This window comes from Brachyistius frenatus, unplaced genomic scaffold, assembly GCF_029030835.1.
Source record: "Brachyistius frenatus isolate BFR_SWC_R1_liver_20210118 unplaced genomic scaffold, ASM2903083v1 Contig_129, whole genome shotgun sequence".
Taxonomy (NCBI): domain Eukaryota; kingdom Metazoa; phylum Chordata; class Actinopteri; family Embiotocidae; genus Brachyistius; species Brachyistius frenatus.
Window position 1 is genome coordinate 286228 of NW_027210728.1, and position 18734 is coordinate 304961.

At 40.8% G+C, this 18734-nt stretch overlaps 1 protein-coding gene across 3 annotated transcripts; it reads left to right on the forward strand.

Annotated features, from left to right (window-relative positions):
* Positions 1-85: 85 nt before the first annotated feature.
* On the forward strand, positions 86-18709 carry LOC138630118 (aminopeptidase N-like). 3 transcript variants are annotated; one of them, XM_069714250.1, is made up of 20 exons: positions 86-1265; positions 3537-3676; positions 3780-3919; positions 4107-4227; positions 4432-4586; positions 4772-4885; positions 5203-5346; positions 5845-5910; positions 9000-9065; positions 9383-9525; positions 10022-10101; positions 10612-10745; positions 12004-12059; positions 12660-12807; positions 13044-13132; positions 13774-13884; positions 15022-15189; positions 15312-15452; positions 16581-16644; positions 17951-18709. In XM_069714250.1, the coding sequence occupies exons 1-20, from the start codon at positions 658-660 to the stop codon at positions 18107-18109; spliced, it is 2847 nt and encodes a 948-aa protein (XP_069570351.1). In that variant the 5' UTR covers positions 86-657; the 3' UTR covers positions 18110-18709. The 3 variants fall into 3 exon arrangements, 2 of the variants coding, with proteins under 2 accessions (XP_069570351.1, XP_069570353.1); XM_069714252.1 differs by lacking the exons at positions 15312-15452; positions 16581-16644; positions 17951-18709 and adding an exon at positions 13979-14004 and having other exon boundaries at positions 15022-15112; XR_011311616.1 differs by lacking the exons at positions 15312-15452; positions 16581-16644; positions 17951-18709 and having other exon boundaries at positions 13774-14004; positions 15022-15089.
* The last annotated feature ends 25 nt before the right edge of the window (positions 18710-18734 follow it).

Here is an 18734-nt window from a genome sequence, read left to right on the forward strand (position 1 = left end):
ACCTGTGGAGGCCAACAGTTCCTAGGAAGGAAGGAAGGAAGGAAGGAAAGAGGCAACACCTTCGGCTGCAATCAGAAGTGATGACACGGTGTGTTCTCCTGCTCCTGAAGGATTTCCTCTTGTCCAAAGCGAGGCATGTGATTATGATGGTTTGAGCTGTGTGTGTGTGTGTGTGTGTGTGTGTGTGTGTGTGTGTGTGTGTGTGTGTGTGTGTGTGTGTGTGTGTGTGTGTGTGTGTGTGTGTGTGTGTGTGTGTGTGTGTCGTGTTCATCGAGAGGGAATGCGAGGAAGTGTGTGTGGTGGGTTTGGAGAGCGCGGTGTGAGGATTTAGTGTTCCCCGAGGTTTACCGAAACCCGGCATTAGTGGCGAGACCTTAGTAACCGCCTCCAGATGTTCCAGAGCACAATCTACCTGATTATTTTACAAGAGCGTCGCCCTGTTCGCACTACGACACTTACTCTTTGCTCCTTCGGCCGTGCCCGAGTTAATGCGTAATCCAAGTACGGACCCGTATATTGCTGAGGCCGAGCCCTGTTTATGGGAGTGAGGTTAGGTGGATGCGAGCAGATCAGTCGCAGCAGACCAGAGGCAGACACGCGCTTGGGGACTCATCTCTACCAGTCCTTGACGAGTAACCGAAGGGAAAGCGGGACACCATGGTGGACAAGTTCGCAACATCCAAGGCCATCGCCGGCGCCTTTGCTGTCATGACCGTCTCTGCCATCGCCGGCACCATCGCCATGATCACCCTGTTCGAGATTCAGAGCAGCGGCATAAATATGACGGCCGTGCCGACCGAGCCGACCACCACCTTGGCGCCGCCGCCGGTCATGCGGCTGCCGGAGAGCCTGGTGCCCGAGCTCTACGAGCTCTACCTGTGGCCTCACCTCTACACCAAAATAGTAGAAAAGGTGAACGTCACCAGTCCCAACCAGACGATGCTCCTCACCGGAAACTCAACCGTCGACTTTCGATGCGTCCAAGCGACCAGGAGCATCTTCCTCCACAGCAAGGACCTGAAAATTTTGGCTAGCAAGGTGATGGACAAAGTCAAGAAAAAGGAGATTCCTAGTTTAAAACCGATACACCACACAGATGGAAGCGACTTCATGGAGATCCCGTTGGATGATAATTTGAAGAAAGGAGGGAACTACAGTTTGTTTCTGAGCTTCGAGGGAGAAATATCACAGAATCTACAAGCGCTGTTTGTAAGCACATATGATGAAGGTGAACCTGAATATGAAGATGACGAAAGTACAAAAAGGTAAGTTTCAAACAGAAAAGTTTATACATAGAAATAATGTGATTATAGTATCTTAAAAAAAATTTGATTCTGCATTTTTCTTTGTAGGAATTTGAGTCCAAAAAAAAAAATGTTTTAACAAAAAACTTTAAAGATAAACAAAAAAAAAAAGCTATTACAAGATTAAATCATAAAATATTTTCAAAATGTTGATAAGGAATCCAGCATTTAACCCAAAAGTTGCCATACAATGCAAGAAAAGTAGGAATTTGAAAATGTGTCAAAACATGAGTATTTAAAATTCAAAATATCTACTTCCTGTTCTTGCAAAGTTATTGTCAAACTTTTATGACTTTTCTTGAAATATAATTTACTTTTAATATAACCACTTAACCCTCAAAATAAGTATAAACCTCTAAAGCCACAAATTATTGATAAGGAAATTGTATTTTTGTACTCTACAGCAAAAATAGTTAAATCCATGACTTGAAATATTACTGGCATTACTCCTCCACCCACCCAGTTCGTGACTGGTGACTTAACATACTGGTCACATAAATCTTTCCCGAAAAACAAATTAACACTTAACACTGAGTCCTATAATCACATGGATGAAAAATATTCAGTCAGCTGAATACTAAGAGAACTTGAATTCACAGTTTTATGAGTTATAAGCCCTTTTTTTGTATTTATTTATTGTTTAAAACCATTTGATTATTTCTCTGCAACAATAAAAGTTATGATGATGATGGAAGCAGTTTCATAAAATAAAAAAACAAAGCTGACCCTAGATCATAACCTTTGCCTTGTTATTTTATAGCACAATAAAAAAAAAACGCAATCAAGTCTTATCCTTTACACGGAAGTTATCGAGAGATAGTGAATCCAGCCGGGATAGTTTTTGTCGTCAAAGAAGATAAACTCAGCTCAAGTAACTCACACGACGGAAATTGTGTATCACAAAAACAAACTGTGGCTTCTTGGTTAATGCTGTTGTCCTCAATTATAATAATAAAACTGAAAACACTGTATTAAAGTAAAAGTCCTGCTTTCAAAATTCACCTCAAATAAAAGCACAGAAGTACATAATCCAAAAAAAGTATCAAAGTAAAAGTATTTGTTCTGCAGTAAAATATCCCCCACGACTGATTAATAATATATGACACGAATGGATTGTTAATAATGATTATTATTTACAGTTCGCTGGTTTAGTCTAATGGTTCCCAGATAAATCCGAGAGGCTGAGGGATGATTAAAGGAGTAGAAGAAGAAGAAAAACAAAGTTCTGCCTTACAAATTTATTTTTTTTGGACATTCCTCTAATTGTCATTGAGTATTTGGATAATTACAGTTGTTTAAATGAAACGACGACCACATGCTTGGCCCTGTTTGTGTTCTTGTTAAGCGGCTGTACAAAACTGTTTTCCCCCTTTTTTTTTTTTTTTTTACATTTGTCAGCCAAACACAATAAACTAAGCAGCTCTTCTTCTTGCAGCACGAAGCCCCTGCAATTAATTCGGTCCGTTGCTGGAAAAGTAAAGCAGTGTAAGGAATAATGATGCAAATAAGAGTGAATGCAAATTCACAGAAACCAAAATAATTGAACACAATAAAATCTATCATGAATTTAAAAGATGATATCCATTTGACTCATTCGATGCTCCTTAATACCTCCACTCAACAAAATTTTAGAGGGAAATCCTTTCTTCTTAGATATATGCATTGGACAGCTTTATTTACTTTTAAGGTAAAGATTTGACACAACGGATGATGTAACAGGCTTTTAAAATACAAAAATATTTTGTCAATGGTTTCCAACCTGAAAATCCGTGTGCAGTCGGCGTCACATGTCAGAAGTCTGAGTTGTTTAACAATTCCACCAAATCGGTTTTCATTTCAATAAATGTTCAAACAATACGATACTTCGCCAAAAATCAACGATTGGAGGAAAAAAAGTCCAACAACCTGTCAACAGATTTGAGGAATCCGAACTTATCTGCTGTCCCTGGGTATAAAACTGGATAAATAAAGTCGTACGAACTAGCTCCACCAACAGCAACATGCTGCTTTCACACTGACGCGTCGGTAATAATAATCTAATGATGTTATTTACAATATCCGTCAGAGGTCAAATCCAAAGACCTCGTCCAACTCTGACAAAGTCAATGATTTTAAACAGTTATCGTTCTTCTTTACGAAATCCCAATCGCCTCCTCGTTGCCTCGAACCTGTCTTCCTTCAACACCCCCGATAACGAAAGGTTCGGCTCTCCGTCTCTCTCTGCGTTCATAGATTCCTTGCCGCCACCAATCTTCAGCCAACGGACGCCAGGAAACTGTTTCCATGTTTCGATGAGCCGGATATGAAGGCCGAGTTTGTTGTGACCATCGTCCACAGGAGACATACGACGGCTCTGGGAAATTCACACAAAAGTAAAAAAAACAAACAATAACAGCAAAAAGCTAGCGTAACGTATACTAACACAATAAAAGGTTTTCTCACTTATTTTGTTCTGCCTTGTGTCCTCTCTCACAGCCTCCGATGTTCTCGACGATGAATGGACATGCACTAAATTTTCTCGAACGCCAGTGATGTCGACCTACTTGTTGGCCTTCATGGTTTCTGACTTAGAGTGTACCGACATCTCAATCGATGAAAAACCTGTGACAATATCAGTACGTGTATTTCCCTAGATTGTAGTGGGTTTTGACTTCCGTCTCAATATGACAGCACCGTGAACCAACACTATATGCGTTGTTAGAAAGATTGTTTTTGGAGGAAATAAGCCCACGTCGCTCCAACTGAAGTTAGCCAACATTAAGAAAAATGTCAAATGTAAGCATCTGTGTTTTGTTCATGCAGATGTGTGCTCGTCCTGAAGCCATTGCAGCAGGACACACTAAGTATGCCAACAAAGTCACCTTGGATATCTTGAGGCACTACGAGCTGTATTTCGACATGCCTTACGCACACAATAACCTAGGTAAGGCTTTATCTATTTATAATTGGATGGATTTGGTGCTAGAAGGTGCTATATTCTTTGAATTTCATAGTTTGCATTCATGATTTTGGAAAAGGCGGCGGGTTGGCTTTTTTTGTTGCAATACCGCGATAACATACAACTGACCAAGCAAATTTAAATCCATGTAACTCAATCGTTTGTCCGTATCTGTTCGATTCCCCACAGGCCAAGTTGCTCTGCCGGACTTAGGTCCTGCAGCGATGGAGAACTGGGGACTGATCACGTACCAGGAAGGAGGCCTGCTCTACGAGGAAGGAGTGTCCTCGGTGTTGCACAAGGACACGATCGCCTCTCTCATTGCCCATGAACTTGCACATCAGGTTAGATTATATATATATTTTTTTTAAATTTAAAAAGCAGAAATGAACTTGAAGTAAAGTTTTGGATAAGAACGATGACTCGGTGGATAAAATAAGGTCTATAACAGAAGGCTTTAATGGCAATTTTACGAATAATACATTCACAGTGCCACTGTATCGCCAATCTCTTCTCGTTTTGTTGACAGTGGTTTGGAAACTTGGTGACGATGAAATGGTGGAATGAAATTTGGCTGAATGAAGGCTTTGCCACCTACATGTCATACGCTGCAGTGGACGAAGTTGAGCCTTCATTCCAAATGGTACGTTTCATATTTACACCTCTTCACCCTGTACTTGTTCTCAATGTTCGCAGCAGCTACAGGTTCCTTCAATCTAATAAGGATTCTGAACTTTGGAAGGCACAATACAATTGGAGGGGAAGAAGAAATGGTTCAAGTCTAATTCAAAAAAAAAAAAAAAAAATCTGTATAATCATAGTTAGTAGATCTAGATCTTGTGATGGCGATATTTTTTCTGGTAATTATGAGAAAGCATATCTTAATTACCATTAAAGATCTCTTAAATCAAAAATGGAGCATGCGTCATGTAAGGTGAAATCTCGATCTGCTCTCTGCAGAAAGACGCGTCCATTATGGCCGATCTCCAAGCAGTGTTTGAGGCAGATGCTCTGGCCTCTTCCCATCCTCTCAGTCCTCCAGAGAACGACATCCAGGGGACTGGCGAGATCAACGGGATGTTTGACGAAATAAGCTACAGTAAGGTAGGAAGTCAAAGCGATGAATACACTATTCACTATTTTGTTTCTGTTATTGTTACTCAACAAACATTTGACCCTCTTTGAAACAGAGGTAAAGGTGACATATTTAAATAACACGTCAAGAAAAATAAACATTTTCAGTAATTTATAGATGTCATATTGTTCTGTCAAAAAAAGTTTGTACACCTTTAAGCATCATAAGCTCCTATTTCCCCCCGTTAGCAGAAATAAATTATTGATATCCGACGTTTAAATAAGACAAGTTCCACCTGTCACTTCCTCACGAAGTTCCTAAAGACTGATCTGTCAATTCTTCTGCTTGTGGCATTTTTTCACCTGAGTGGGGGAAGCAAAAAACCAACAACTTTAAAATAGACCCCATTTTAATATTGTATGTTTGGTTTGCTTTTGCAACCAAAGACTTGCTGAATGCAAAAAGATTTCCCTCGCGTGTTGATTTGCTCTGTTAATACTAACATGTAAATGTCGTTCACTCCTCAGGGGGCAATGGTGCTGAGGATGTTGGCCACCTATATGGGAGAACAGACTTTCATGAACGGGATCAAAGTAAGCAACATTTTTAACTCCGTTCAGAGTGTCTGAAATTAGACGGTCCCAGTCTTACTGATGGTGCCCGAGACCAGAGACCGAAGCTGACCTCTGACACAGTGTTTAACCTCGAAATACTCGATGATTGATCTGATTGCGAGTGGAGGGTAACGGCTTGCTTTCGCGCGCCGTCAGACCGATACGTATGCTGGGATCTGTGGATTTGTTGAACTTCCATATTTCCTAGTTGACCTTGAACAAGCCGTTTATTGAGTGCAGAAATTTTAACATGTAATAAAGTGTTGTTATGTCAGAGTATTTAAGGCTCTGAATACTTCACTCCACTGCTGCCATCCCATTATATCAAACCTCAACATCCAAGTTGAGTGAGAAACATCCCAACCTTACAAGGTAGGTAGGTAGGTAGGTAGGTTAGGTAGGTATTTACTTTATTAATCCCCGAGGGGACATTTTTTTTCGCTACAGCAGCATACATACAGAAGCAATAAGACAATAATAGAAACAATAGAATAAAATAATAGAATAGAATAATATAATAATAGAAAAGCAATAAAATAAAATAGCAGTAAATAGCAGTAAAAAATATAAATATAAAATATAAAATGCACAGTATATACAGTACATTATATATCTATATATATTATATACAACAAACCAAGAAACACAGTCAACATATATATATATATATATACAGTACAGTATATATCTATATATATATAATATACAAACAAACCAAGAAACACAGTCAACAGTGTTATTGTACTGTGATGGATTTTGTCAGAGGTGAGTTATTGTACAGTCTTATTGCAGTGGGCAGGAATGATCTCCTGTATCAGGAATGATCTCCTGTATCAGGAATGATCTCCTGTATCTGTCCTTGTGACAGCGAAGCTGGAGGAATCTTTTAGAGAAAGTGCTCCGCTGTCCCTGCAGCAGGTGGTGGAGAGGGAGGAAGAGCCCTTTGAGATTGAGGGCTCTATGCAGTTCACCAGGGGGCGCAGAAGGGGGGAGGCAGCAGAGGTGTTTGGGAGGTGTGAGGTGTGGAGGAGACAGATGAGGGTGGTGAACTAAACCTGTTGAAGAAACAGTTTAGTTCATTTGACCTCTCCAGGGAGCCCCCTGGTTGTTCCTCTCCAGGTTCCCCCTGGTTGTCTCTCTCTCCCCTTGAACCCAGTAATCTCCTTCATACCGGTCCGAGTTTGGCCTCCAGCTTCCTCCTGTAGGAGTCCTTGCACTCCCTGAGCTTCTCCTTCAGGTGGCGCTGCACTCTCCTGAGCTCGTCCCTGTCCCCAGACCTGAAGGCTGCTTTCTTCTTATTAAGAAGAACTTTCAGGTCACTGGTGATCCACGGCTTATTGTTGGGGAAGCATTTTACAGTCCGGGATGGTACGGTGGTGTGTTCACAGAATTTGATGTATTCTGTGATACAGTCCGTCCTGCTGTTGATGTCCTCCCCATGTGGTCCAAACAGCACATCCCAGTCCGTGGACTCAAAGCAGTCCTGCAGGGTTTCTTTAGCCTCCTGTGTCCACCTCCTCACAGTCCTGGTGGTCACAGGCTGCCTCTGCACCAGGGGGACATACCTGGGAGTCAGCAGGACCAGGTTGTGGTCTGATCTACCATGGGGGGGGGGGGGAAGGGCAGTAGTACTGTATGCATCCATGGCATTAGCATACAGTAAGTCCAGAGTTTTATTGTTCCGAGTGGGGCAGTTCACATACTGGTGCAAAGTTGGCAGTACTTTATCCAGACTGGTTAAAGTCTCCAGTAACTGCCAAAAATGCACCGGGATGCTGAGTCTGCAGTTTGGACACAGTGGAGTGGATGGTGTCCACTGGAGGAACGTACACAGCGATAACAATGGCGGACGTGAACTCCCTCGGCAAATAATAAGGGCGCATCCCCACGGCTAGAAGTTCAATGTCCGGGCTACAGAAACGTTCCTTCACACACACGTGGTCGGGATTGCACCACCTCTCGTTCACATAGACTGCAATCCCTCCACCTTTCTTCTTGCCGCTCCGAACAACGTCTCCGTCCCCCCGAACCGTCCTGAAGCCGGGTACGGCCGTGCTGTGGTCCGGGAAATGTGAGTGCAGCCATGTCTCGGTGAAACACATGATGCTGCACTCCCGGTACTCCCTCTGGGTCTTTACCAGCGCGCCGAGCTCGTCCGTCTTGTTGGCCAACGACCTCACGTTCCCCATTAAGATCTCCGGTACCGCTGGTTTATATTTCCTCCTTTCCGCCTTCAGCTTAGCTCCAGCTCTGCAACCCCGCCGTCTTCTCCGAAGTTCAACGGGGATCTCAGGCCTCGCTCCGGGCAGCAGCAGTCGAGGGCTACTCAGCCCGATCAGCTGATCACGAGAGTAAACAATAACAGTACCCCCAACCAGAAACGTGGAAAAATTACGGTCCATTGTCGGACCGTTAACTAAACACGAGAGAAAGAAAAAAACAACAACTCCGAAGAGAGGAGAAAGGCTTAAAAAATACTAATAATACTAATAACAAGGGGAGGGGAGCTGCTGCAACAGGCTGCCGCTAGCGCGGGGCCATCTTGCGCAATCCAACCTTTCTCAGTTTGTTGTGGTCACGTTGTCAGTTATGTACGTTTATATGAACATCAATGAACACAATTATCCATCATTTTTTTCCAAATCTGTACTGCTGACAATAACTTCCATCGCTGTTGCTCGCAAGTCAAACAGTCCAACATCTGGTTTACGTCTGATGAAATGGGAAAAGACAGCCTACTTTTTGTCCGCTTGTCGTTCCCATTGCCTCGAGCAAAGAAATCAATAAGGGTGTAGTATTTTCCCCGTGGGATGGAGCAGACTTAATACTAATGGGAAATATGGTTTTGGACGAGAGTGAACGCACTCTCTGAGGGAGCAGTCAGGGGGAGGACATGAAAAACACTCCCTCGTAGATCTACCACACCTGGCCCGTCATCGCTGTTCACGTCCAGCCGACAAGGTCCAGCTCTAAATGTTGATTTGAAATGCAAAAGTTCCTCCAGAAAATTATGAATTTTGAGCGTGGCATGAAACTGTGTTCTCGTTAACCCTTCGCTCTCCTTTTAGACATACCTGAAAACCTACAAATGTGCAAACACGATCCAGGACGACCTCTGGCACCATTTACAATTGGTAAATTCTTGTCTTATTATAATAATTATTGCAATAATTCTAATGATATTGTTTGAAACATCATATTTTACATCACAGTAGGGTATTTGCAATGCAGATTGTCATTATTTGGACAGTTACTTTTTTTTTTCTGTGATTACCACACGCAGTTCAAAATCAAATAATTGATACTCCACCAAAAGGCCACGTCGCAGTTTTAATTTGAGCTAGTTTACATCAACGTAGAAAGAACGGTGTCGATCATTATATGGTATATTTTGAAATTCTTATTACCTGAACTGTAGAGGATAATTAAACGACTTGTGTGATGTCGGCAGGTATATGGCAGGCGTGATGTCAACGTTACCAAGGTGATGCGCTCTTGGACCGATCAAGCTGGCTACCCTGTCGTCACCATTAACACGACCTCTGGGAGCTACGTTCAGAAGCATTTCCTGTTCAATTCGATCAATGACGCCAAGTAAGTCGTAACCAAACCGAAACCGATCTCCTTCTCATTCCGCAAAATGGACGTGACATCATGTACGAGTTCATTCAACTTTACTTTTTCCCGATGAGAAAAATCATGCCAGTGTCTTTATTTATCTTAAACAGTCAAAGTAAAGTCCCTCGAAGAAAAGTTGTAGCTACATAATTAAAAAGTCCATTTCATGTGTCTGTAAGAGTTGTCAAAACAAATTAAGTTACTCCATGCATGCCACCAAGTGTTTTACTGCCTGGGATGCATGAAATCACTGCAGCTGATTATAGTAGATTATACCTTTGGCCCAGCAAAGGGTTTTGACACAACATCTTGCTCCAGGACATTGGTGAGTTGCACAATAATTTAACCCACTGTGACCATCCCAGGCCCACAACAGCATGCTATTCAGATTGTAATGTTAACTCTTCGTGGCTCACTTCATTTCCTGGCTCATTTAAATGCTCTCATTATGTCCTTTTCTTTTTCTGTTTAGTCAGCAGTGGTACATCCCGATCAAAACCATGTCCAATAGGTCCAGTGTTATTGATAACCTGCTGAAGCCGGGCGATTCAGGTAAAAACACAGAAATATACAACACGGGGCCTTAAAATGGAAACACTGTCTCTCCAAAAAACTCAACTGCTTTGTTATCTTATTCTGCAAAGAAGAAAACCAATTTTTTTTTTTTTAGTGTCAGCTTCTTTTTCATCAAGATCAAATGAAAAGTGTTGATTTTTGGACATCCAAAGGCAGTCATAGGATGGTTTTTGATTGGGTCAGTTTGAAGGGTGGTGAGAGAGACTAACATTACTCACATTACTGAACGGGTCCACCGAGCACAGGCCCGGCAAAACAAAGTCGAAAGATGTAAAACAACTAAGAGACACCAAAGGATTGTTTGGGTGGGGGGTCCTTTTACATCCCTGTGCCCAGCAGCCCACAGTCGCATAATCCTCCCACGGATACACAAGATCCCCTTTTAATTCTCTATTAGCTTTCCATTTTCCTTCATATGTTTCCACTGACTTGACATTAGTTTGTCGAGTTACTTACTGTCGACCAATATTTGTCTCCCTGGAACAGGTAGAAAAGATGAATTCATTTCAAAGAACGGAGAGTGGATCTTGGCAAACGTCAACTGCACTGGATACTTCAGAGTCAATTACAACATAGAGAACTGGAAACGCCTCCTGACTCAGCTGGAGGAAAACCCACATGTGAGTACAGGGCCAAATAATGACTCGGCAAATCGCAGAGCTCGAAACAAACCAACCACCCTTGAGATACCGTTAATTTGAGTGAAAAAGGAAAGTCGTTTTACAAGCTGCTTTTCACTAGAAACATTTCATCAGGTTGCTCTCTGAAGGCTTAAGTTTGATACTTCAGATCGAGCTATAAATGCAGGAGCTGTGGGTGAATATCAAATGTATGCAGTTAAATTCATATAGATTGACCAGACTGTAATAAACAGAAATGACTTGTGCCAGAGACTCTGTAAATTTGGCATTGTTTAATGGTCAAAATTCACTTAAGGCTGTTATGAGCAACAATTAAAATGTGATTTAAAAAAAAAAAAATGCTCATACGTTGAAGAAAAAAGTTTGTAGGAGAGGAAGGAAAAAATGTTTTGACTGACGTGACTGAAAGAGACCAGACCACTCAGAACTGGACTGGACCCAAGAAACTCAGAGGGGAAATATGAGATGTTTTGACTGGTGAAAAGTCAAAGATAATTCATTTTGACCTGGAGTTTTACTGAACCCCAAAACCTTTTTCTTTTCTTTTTGGTTTCCGTCGTAGACACCCGTTACAAGCCGAAACCATTAGTAGAATCTTAGAGGCTTGCAGTATGACAATACACAAATATAGCTATCCCAACAAACCTGCTATTGTCCCCATGTCTTGAATCTGGCACTTTTATTAAACATCTCATTAGCATTTGTAGAAATTTTAAATTTTTTTTTTAATGTATTTTTTGGCTGGTTGGTTTCACCGCTTTGGCCCAGACTGTAATGGCTTGACAACTGTTGGATGGATTGGTGTAACCTTTCATGAGTCATGGTCCCCAGAGGGTGAATCCCAATGGCTCTGTTGATCTCCTAGACTTTCCAATGACGGCAACAGCCGGTCATTATTGTCATAGGTTCTACTATATACTTTATACATTTGTATAAAATTTGGTGATTTGCTGGAGAAAGGTCAGAGAACCAGTGACGTCTTTATGAAACATCTTCTGGGGAACATGAATATTGGTACAAAGTTGGATCTAACATGGCAACCCATAACTCTCAGAAATACAGAGACAACGCCTAAAGTAGCCCCCGCAGAGTTGACCCACAAGTCATCAATGCCTGCACTCATGCTGATTTAAAAAAAAAAAATATGAAGACATTTTTGTACAATCGCTGATGGTTGGGATCTTTCTGAACCTGGACGTTTCATCATCTTGCTCTTCTCTCTTTTTTTTTCTTCTAGCGGATCCCCGTGATCAACCGAGGCCAGCTTATTGATGACGCCTTTAACTTGGCAAGGTACTCACTTTAAAATAAAACACGTGAATGCTAGGGCAGATGTAGAGAGCCAAAGTAAAAAAACAAACCAAAAAAACATAGGGTTCTGTTACAGAAGTAAGAAAAACCTCATTCAAAATCCTGTTGACGTTTACAGCTACGAGGGTCGACCAAAAGTTTGAAAAATGCTCCTGTTGCGCAACAATTGAGTGGGTTTAGTGTGGTTCGCTTAACGTGTTTATTTAAAAACTAGAAAATGTGTATTGGCCTTTAACAAACACAATTTCCCAGAAGCCCATGGGCTAAACGTAAAGGCTTGTGCACTTGGTGCTGTGAAAACTCACATCTGTCGGTCATAAACAAATAGACGCCAGATATTTGCCAGCAGTGTTTTCAGGCAATGATCAGTATCCACAGATTATATAAATGAATATCCGACACACCTTAGTCATTCATAATTTATGATTATACTCGAGAAAATGGGCTCGCAGACCAACGTTGCCGTATTTGAAAGTATTTGCATTGGCCGACATTCATCTCCACTACGGTGGTCTTACCTCACCGGTGTCCCCCCCCCAAAAAACATGGCTGAATTAAAAGTCTAATCTCTGTTTTCCTCAGGGCTAAACTTGTTAACGTGACTCTGGCTCTGAACTTAACCCGCTTCCTGAGTAAAGAGACAGCTTTGATTCCCTGGGACTCGGCGTTCAGGAATCTGGAGTACTTCGTCCACATGTTCGACCGCTCAGAGGTTTACGGACCCATGCAGGCATGTGCCCTTAAAACATCCTTTTGAACATGTTATTAAAATAGGAAAAAAAAAAAAAAAAGACCTTGCTTATTAAATTACTCACTGAATTGACCTGTTGCGGGTGGAGAATGTGGATTAAATGCGATCTCCCGCTTGTGTTAACGTCCATCCAGCATTATAACATAAACAGATGTGCAGTGAACATGTTACGTTGCTGCGTTGTGTTCCTGAAACTCTGCTGTCTCTTCCTGCAGGCGTACCTCCAGAAACAGGTCACAGAGCTGTATCGCAGCTTTCACAACGAGACGGAAAATTCAGGAGTCACGAGTTCCCACTCTTCAAAGTAAGGAGAAATGGACTTAATTGATCCCGCGGCTGCAATATCATCACGTTTGCGAGACAGAATTCGACACCGGCGGTGAATCATCAACAGAAGTTTTACAGTTTTTACGCTGGAGTCTAAAAGTGCCAATTCAGAGCAGATGAGTGAGTTTGCTGGGGACAGATGTGTGGTGTGGACTGCCAGTACTCTGTGTACTTACAGCTTATATGGAACCAGTACTAATGAAGTCAGAGGGGTTGCTTCAGGTGAAAAAATACGAAATATGTGAACTCATATATTTTTTTTTTTGACTGAAAAAAACAAAACATGCACTCAAGCAACCAAACCCTCAAGATAAACCAGATAAAGCTAATTCAATGTGACTGTTAATGATTAAAGCTGCACGAATAGATTTATAAGGAAATAGGAAACTACTTGTTAACACTTTATCAGTACTGTAATTTAGGGTTAAAAAAAAAAAAAAAGCCACAATAAAACTCGCCTCCCTGAATTATTCTACATTAAGTCACAACTTCACAAGTAACCTTAATTCTAAATCGATTTAGTAGCTTAGTATTCATCACAACCACCATTTCACACCTGTACACTTTTTTTTTCTTTCTTTCTTTTATCATATAAACTTAATTGTGCTTCATCCCAAGGTACAACCAGATCAAAGCCATCAGCGTGGCGTGTTCCAATGGACTGCCAGATTGCATAGAGATGGTCAAATCTAAGTATGACGAATGGATGGCGATCAACAGCACCAACAAGTATGGACACCACCGGATAAGTATTATGTGCCCTACTTTCTGAAATGACCGTAAAGAATTATCCCACTGTAATAGCTTTCCTTATATTCTGTAGCTTTCCTCAGCAGTGATTTAGTGACGGTAGGTGTAATCTAATCCCTTTTGCGTGTCGTTAGTCGTGTCCATGTCTGCATTGTGGTGGTCTGTAGAGCTGCACTTGGCAGGAGGATTTTCATGCACTCTCACTGTTCAAATTATATTATATTATATTATATTATATTATATTATATTATATTATGTTATATTATATTATATTATATTAAGCATTTTGCCCAAACTAAACTCTGTGGCATTCACAGTTAGCCTTTTTCAATCAGTGATGTGAAAAGTTTCACGGGTGCATTTTTTTGGAAATAGAAAGACACTGACTCTTCATTAAATGTGAACACTGCATGTGCACGTTCAAGACACATGCATGTACTTTTTGGTACTGTACATGCATGGAAGTGCGTTGCATTGGTCTGCATTTGTATGTGGATTTTTTTTATAAGTGTGCACGGGAACCAGAGTCGAGGAATCCGCTAGCTGAAGTGTTAGGATAGAGGTAGTCATATTTTGGATTTATGATATAATATAATACATCTATTCACACTTAAATACATTTAAATGTAACTTATCCACCAAATTTGATCTGCTACACTAGCTGGCTAGCTTTACCCGAAGTTTAACTTCTTTTTTTTTTTTTTTTTTCTTCCTTCACTTTAGCTGCTACCTTATTTATATATGTGGAATAACAGACAGTTCACATATTACTGCGTTTTATCTTTTGTAGCTCCGTTGTTGGGTGTGACATTCAGCTGTAGGCCGGTAGTAACACAGACAGATGTTACGACCAAACACACAGTTCTGGGTTCGTCTTTGCAGGGCAGTATACTTTAATATCTTGCAGGTGTAATCGCTTTAAATGTTTATGGCGGTGGGAGGAAAAACACATGAAAGAGGACCAGATGGGGAAAATGTGTTTGTCTGTAAATAACGCTGATAGGCATGGGGGGGGGGGGAGAATAAAAGTCAAGTCAAGCTTTGACCAAGAAAATGTGAAAATGAGACGGTTCTGAAGCAGGGAAAAAGTAATGTGCATGTGTGTGTGTGATTCAGCATCGACACCACCCTGCGGTCTGTCATCTACTGCCAAGCTGTGGCTGCTGGCGGGAAGAAAGAGTGGGAGTTCGCCTGGGAGAAGTTCCTGAGCTCCAAAGACATCTCGGAAAAAAACCAGCTCCGATACGCTCTGTCCTGCACCAAGAAGATCTGGTTGCTCAACAGGTGAAGCGTCACCCCGTCACATGCAGAATATCAAGTGCACATGTAACAACTCCCCTTATTATGGGAAACGTGATAAGGCGAACACCACCATAAGGAAGTCAGCGCCTTCTTTTATCTCGCAGATACCTGGAGTACACTTTGGACTCTGACAAGATACGTCTGATGGATGTTGTGCCCACCATCAACAACATCGCCATGAACTCGGCGGGCCAGGCGCTGGCCTGGAACTTCATCAGAGCGCACTGGGACTACGTCGGTCAGGTGTAGGTTGCTGTTTTGTGCCGTGTCTACATATATATATATATTTTTTTTACAGATGACATCCGAGTCACGAGTGCTTAAGATTGCGCAGGTTGTTGGGTTTCGACCGATATAGACTCGAAAAGGGAGAAACGACGCCGGTGTTTTTTGGCTTTTGAAGTTGACGATGAGCCGCATTCGCATCAGTGTTGAATGTTTTTAAATTGAGGCATTTTTTTTTTTTCTATTTACGACAGAATCGCACAAAGATTTTGAAATATTCGTGGTTTACCCCAGAACATGTGCTCGTGAGGGGCGGAGAAGCCTTTCTGAACGCGGCGGTTCAGATGAGTGAGAACTTAGAAATTACGCTCTTAAGAGCTCCATCAGGGCGGCAGAACTCGTCGACGAGCTACAAATCACACATTCATTATATCGCGACCTAAACTGTATTGTCTGTATTTTAAAATGTATTTTTTTGTGCAAGAACCGGAGCCCAAACTTTTAAGATTTTCAAACGAGTCGCCAAGGCGTCGTCGTTCTCGTCATGTTTTCTCTGCTTCCTGGTTTAACTCAACAATCATCAACCCCAAAAACGAAGTTGAAACGACGAACCTTCACGTTCGTCGTATCGTCCAGGAGAGCGGCGTGTTTTTTTTTGTGTGTTTAGTTATATTCCCGATATCGTTTAAAGAAAATGTGGAAATGGGAATAGAGAATGAGGGAAAACACAAAGACTGGTTATAAAAAAGTGTTCTTCCAGAGGCCTCTTGACACCGAGGTGAGCCGCGGTCGAATCACTTGAATAAACGACAATAAAAACAGAGGCTTGTATAAAAATCCTGCGCGGTGTCAAGGAGTGCAAAGGTCCTGCTGTTTAATCAGTGCTTATCATTAGCTCTCCTTCATAAAGTCTGCGGTGACGAGGTTTCATTTAATGAGCACACAGTGACACACCAGGTTTATCTGCGTTAAATCAAGTCATCAGCGGAGATTTCAGGATCCGTCCGGGATGAATCACCGCCTCCAGCTTCTTTACGAATATAATTATATTTATACAGTAAAGTGCTAAAAACAACACAAGAAAATCCAAACTTTTGTCAATCAGTAATTTGTGTTAAACTGAAATCCGTTTCTGATATTTTCGCCAGGGATGGAGCGCTGCTGATCGAAGGAGTGACCAGCAGGTTCTCCACACAGTTCGAACTGGACGAGGTAATTTATTGTCGTATGATCTTCTGTTGAACAGATAGTCGCAGCGAGCAACTGCTATGTTTCCCGTCACGAACCAAATTCACTCCAAATGAGTATCTACGAAACACCCTGATAACTTATCGGAGGTCTGTGTCATCGTGACGTCTGTTTCGTGATTTGTTTTTCCATTTCCATTTGAGTCACAACCCAAAATTACCTTTTTTTTTAATGTTTAAGTCAGTACTTCTCAAACCAATTGTCTTTTTTTCTTATAATTATTTCAGTCATTTCTACGAGACCTTGTGCTTTTTCAACATGATTTACTTCCATTTCAACTGTTGTAATCCATTACGTTTAGCAAACTATTTCAATCTTTAGCTCAGCTTTGAGCTTTTGCTGCATTTACTAATTACTTTGAGCTACATTTAAAAGGTCAACTCTATTATTTTCAGCTTTTTCAGCATTTATCCACTACTTTTAGCTTTATCGCCATTAATTAAATACTTTCATGAAACTTTTTTTTTCCCGTAACATATATTGATTAGTTAATATATATATTTCATATAGATAGTAGGACATATAAATCGTATTTTAGTTATTCCAACCTATTCCTACTATGTCCACCATTTCTCCACTACTTTTACCTTTTTACTTCTTTATAGCTTTATATCCATTACTTTTAGATATATTACAATCATTTATCCAAATATTTAAGTGTTGTCAACATGAATTACATAGTTTTTGCTATATTTCAACTGCTATATCCAATACATCAACATTCATTGTTTACTTTTAGCTGCACTTTAAGTGCTATATCCAATACTGTTGGCTTTTGCAACATTTATTAAATACTCTTAGCAAACTATATCAATAATTTTTCCAACCATAAGCATATTTAAAAAAAAGTATATATATATTTATTAAGTCGTCTTTAACGTATATTTCGACAGTTATAATCAGTACTTTTAGGTATTTCAACCAGTTACTATTAATTTTAGGACACTGTCAATTAGTTGTACACTGCTTTTAGTTTTTCAACATCTATTATTTACTTTCTGCTATATTTCTGTTATTTCCATCGCCTTTAGATTCTTCCAATCATTTACCCATTACTTTCAGATTTCTTAGTATTTATGGATAACTTCGAGCCATATTTAAAACTGTTTACAACCATATTTCGAACAGTCACATGCAGCTCAACGTCGAAGTCGGTCAGAAATGTGCTTTAATGTGCTGCTCTTGCGTATCTGCAGTGTATGAAAACACTCACCGATCTCATCCAGCACCCTAACTTTGTGTCCGTATCGTCTTGTTTGCGTGTGTGCAGCTGATTCGTTTTTCGAATGACGACGAACAGAGTTCTGTCAAGTGGGCGCTTAACCAGGCCATAGAGCAGACCCGGGTCAACATCCAGTGGGTCAGAGAGCACAAAGACGTTATCCTGGAGTGGTTTGAAGGGGAAATGGAAACTGCGAAGAGGGAGTAGTCGCCGTTTCCGAAGCCTCGGGGGGGGAGGGGGAGTAAACGTTGCTGCCAGGTTTCATACCCGCAGCTGAATATTCTTACGTTAGTCGAGTGAATCTGACTTCACCCGAAAAATCATCACGTGATGACATTCAACTCCTCTCCAAAGTGAACCATGACTGTGCAGCACATCGTCCCGACATTTAATAAGAGAAGTGTGGGAGTGTTTATATATATATGTGCATTATTTATATAGTATATTCAATAGTCGGAATAATGAATGAATTTTGCACCATGCTAACTTTAAAGTGGAATGTTTAAAAAAAAAAAAAAGAAATCCTAATTACTCTGCAAAATAGTCTTTTATCTTCCTGATGTTGCCTCGATATAAAAATGATGTTATAATAAATCTTTTATGTTGTGAAACGTTTTACGCAACAGACTGATTCAACTCGAGTTATATATCACAGCTAAATTTAACCAGCGTCTCATTGCTGCTAATTTCCAGACGCACTTTCACATTTGCACAAGAAATATGTCTGTGTGTATTATATGTGGTAATCAAAGGGCCAAATGTGTATGTGTTGCAAATAAATTTATTTTTAATAATAAAATATCAACATTAAGGTTAACATGAGTCTTTTTTT

Coding starts and splice junctions, on each gene's coding strand:
- LOC138630118 (XM_069714250.1), top strand. CDS start 658: ATGGTGGACAAGTTCGCAACATCCAAGGCCATCGCCGGCGCCTTTGCT. Junction 9,526..10,021: donor AATTCGATCAATGACGCCAA/GTAAGTCGTAAC, acceptor TTTTCTGTTTAG/TCAGCAGTGGTACATCCCGA. Junction 15,453..16,580: donor TGGGACTACGTCGGTCAGGT/GTAGGTTGCTGT, acceptor TATTTTCGCCAG/GGATGGAGCGCTGCTGATCG.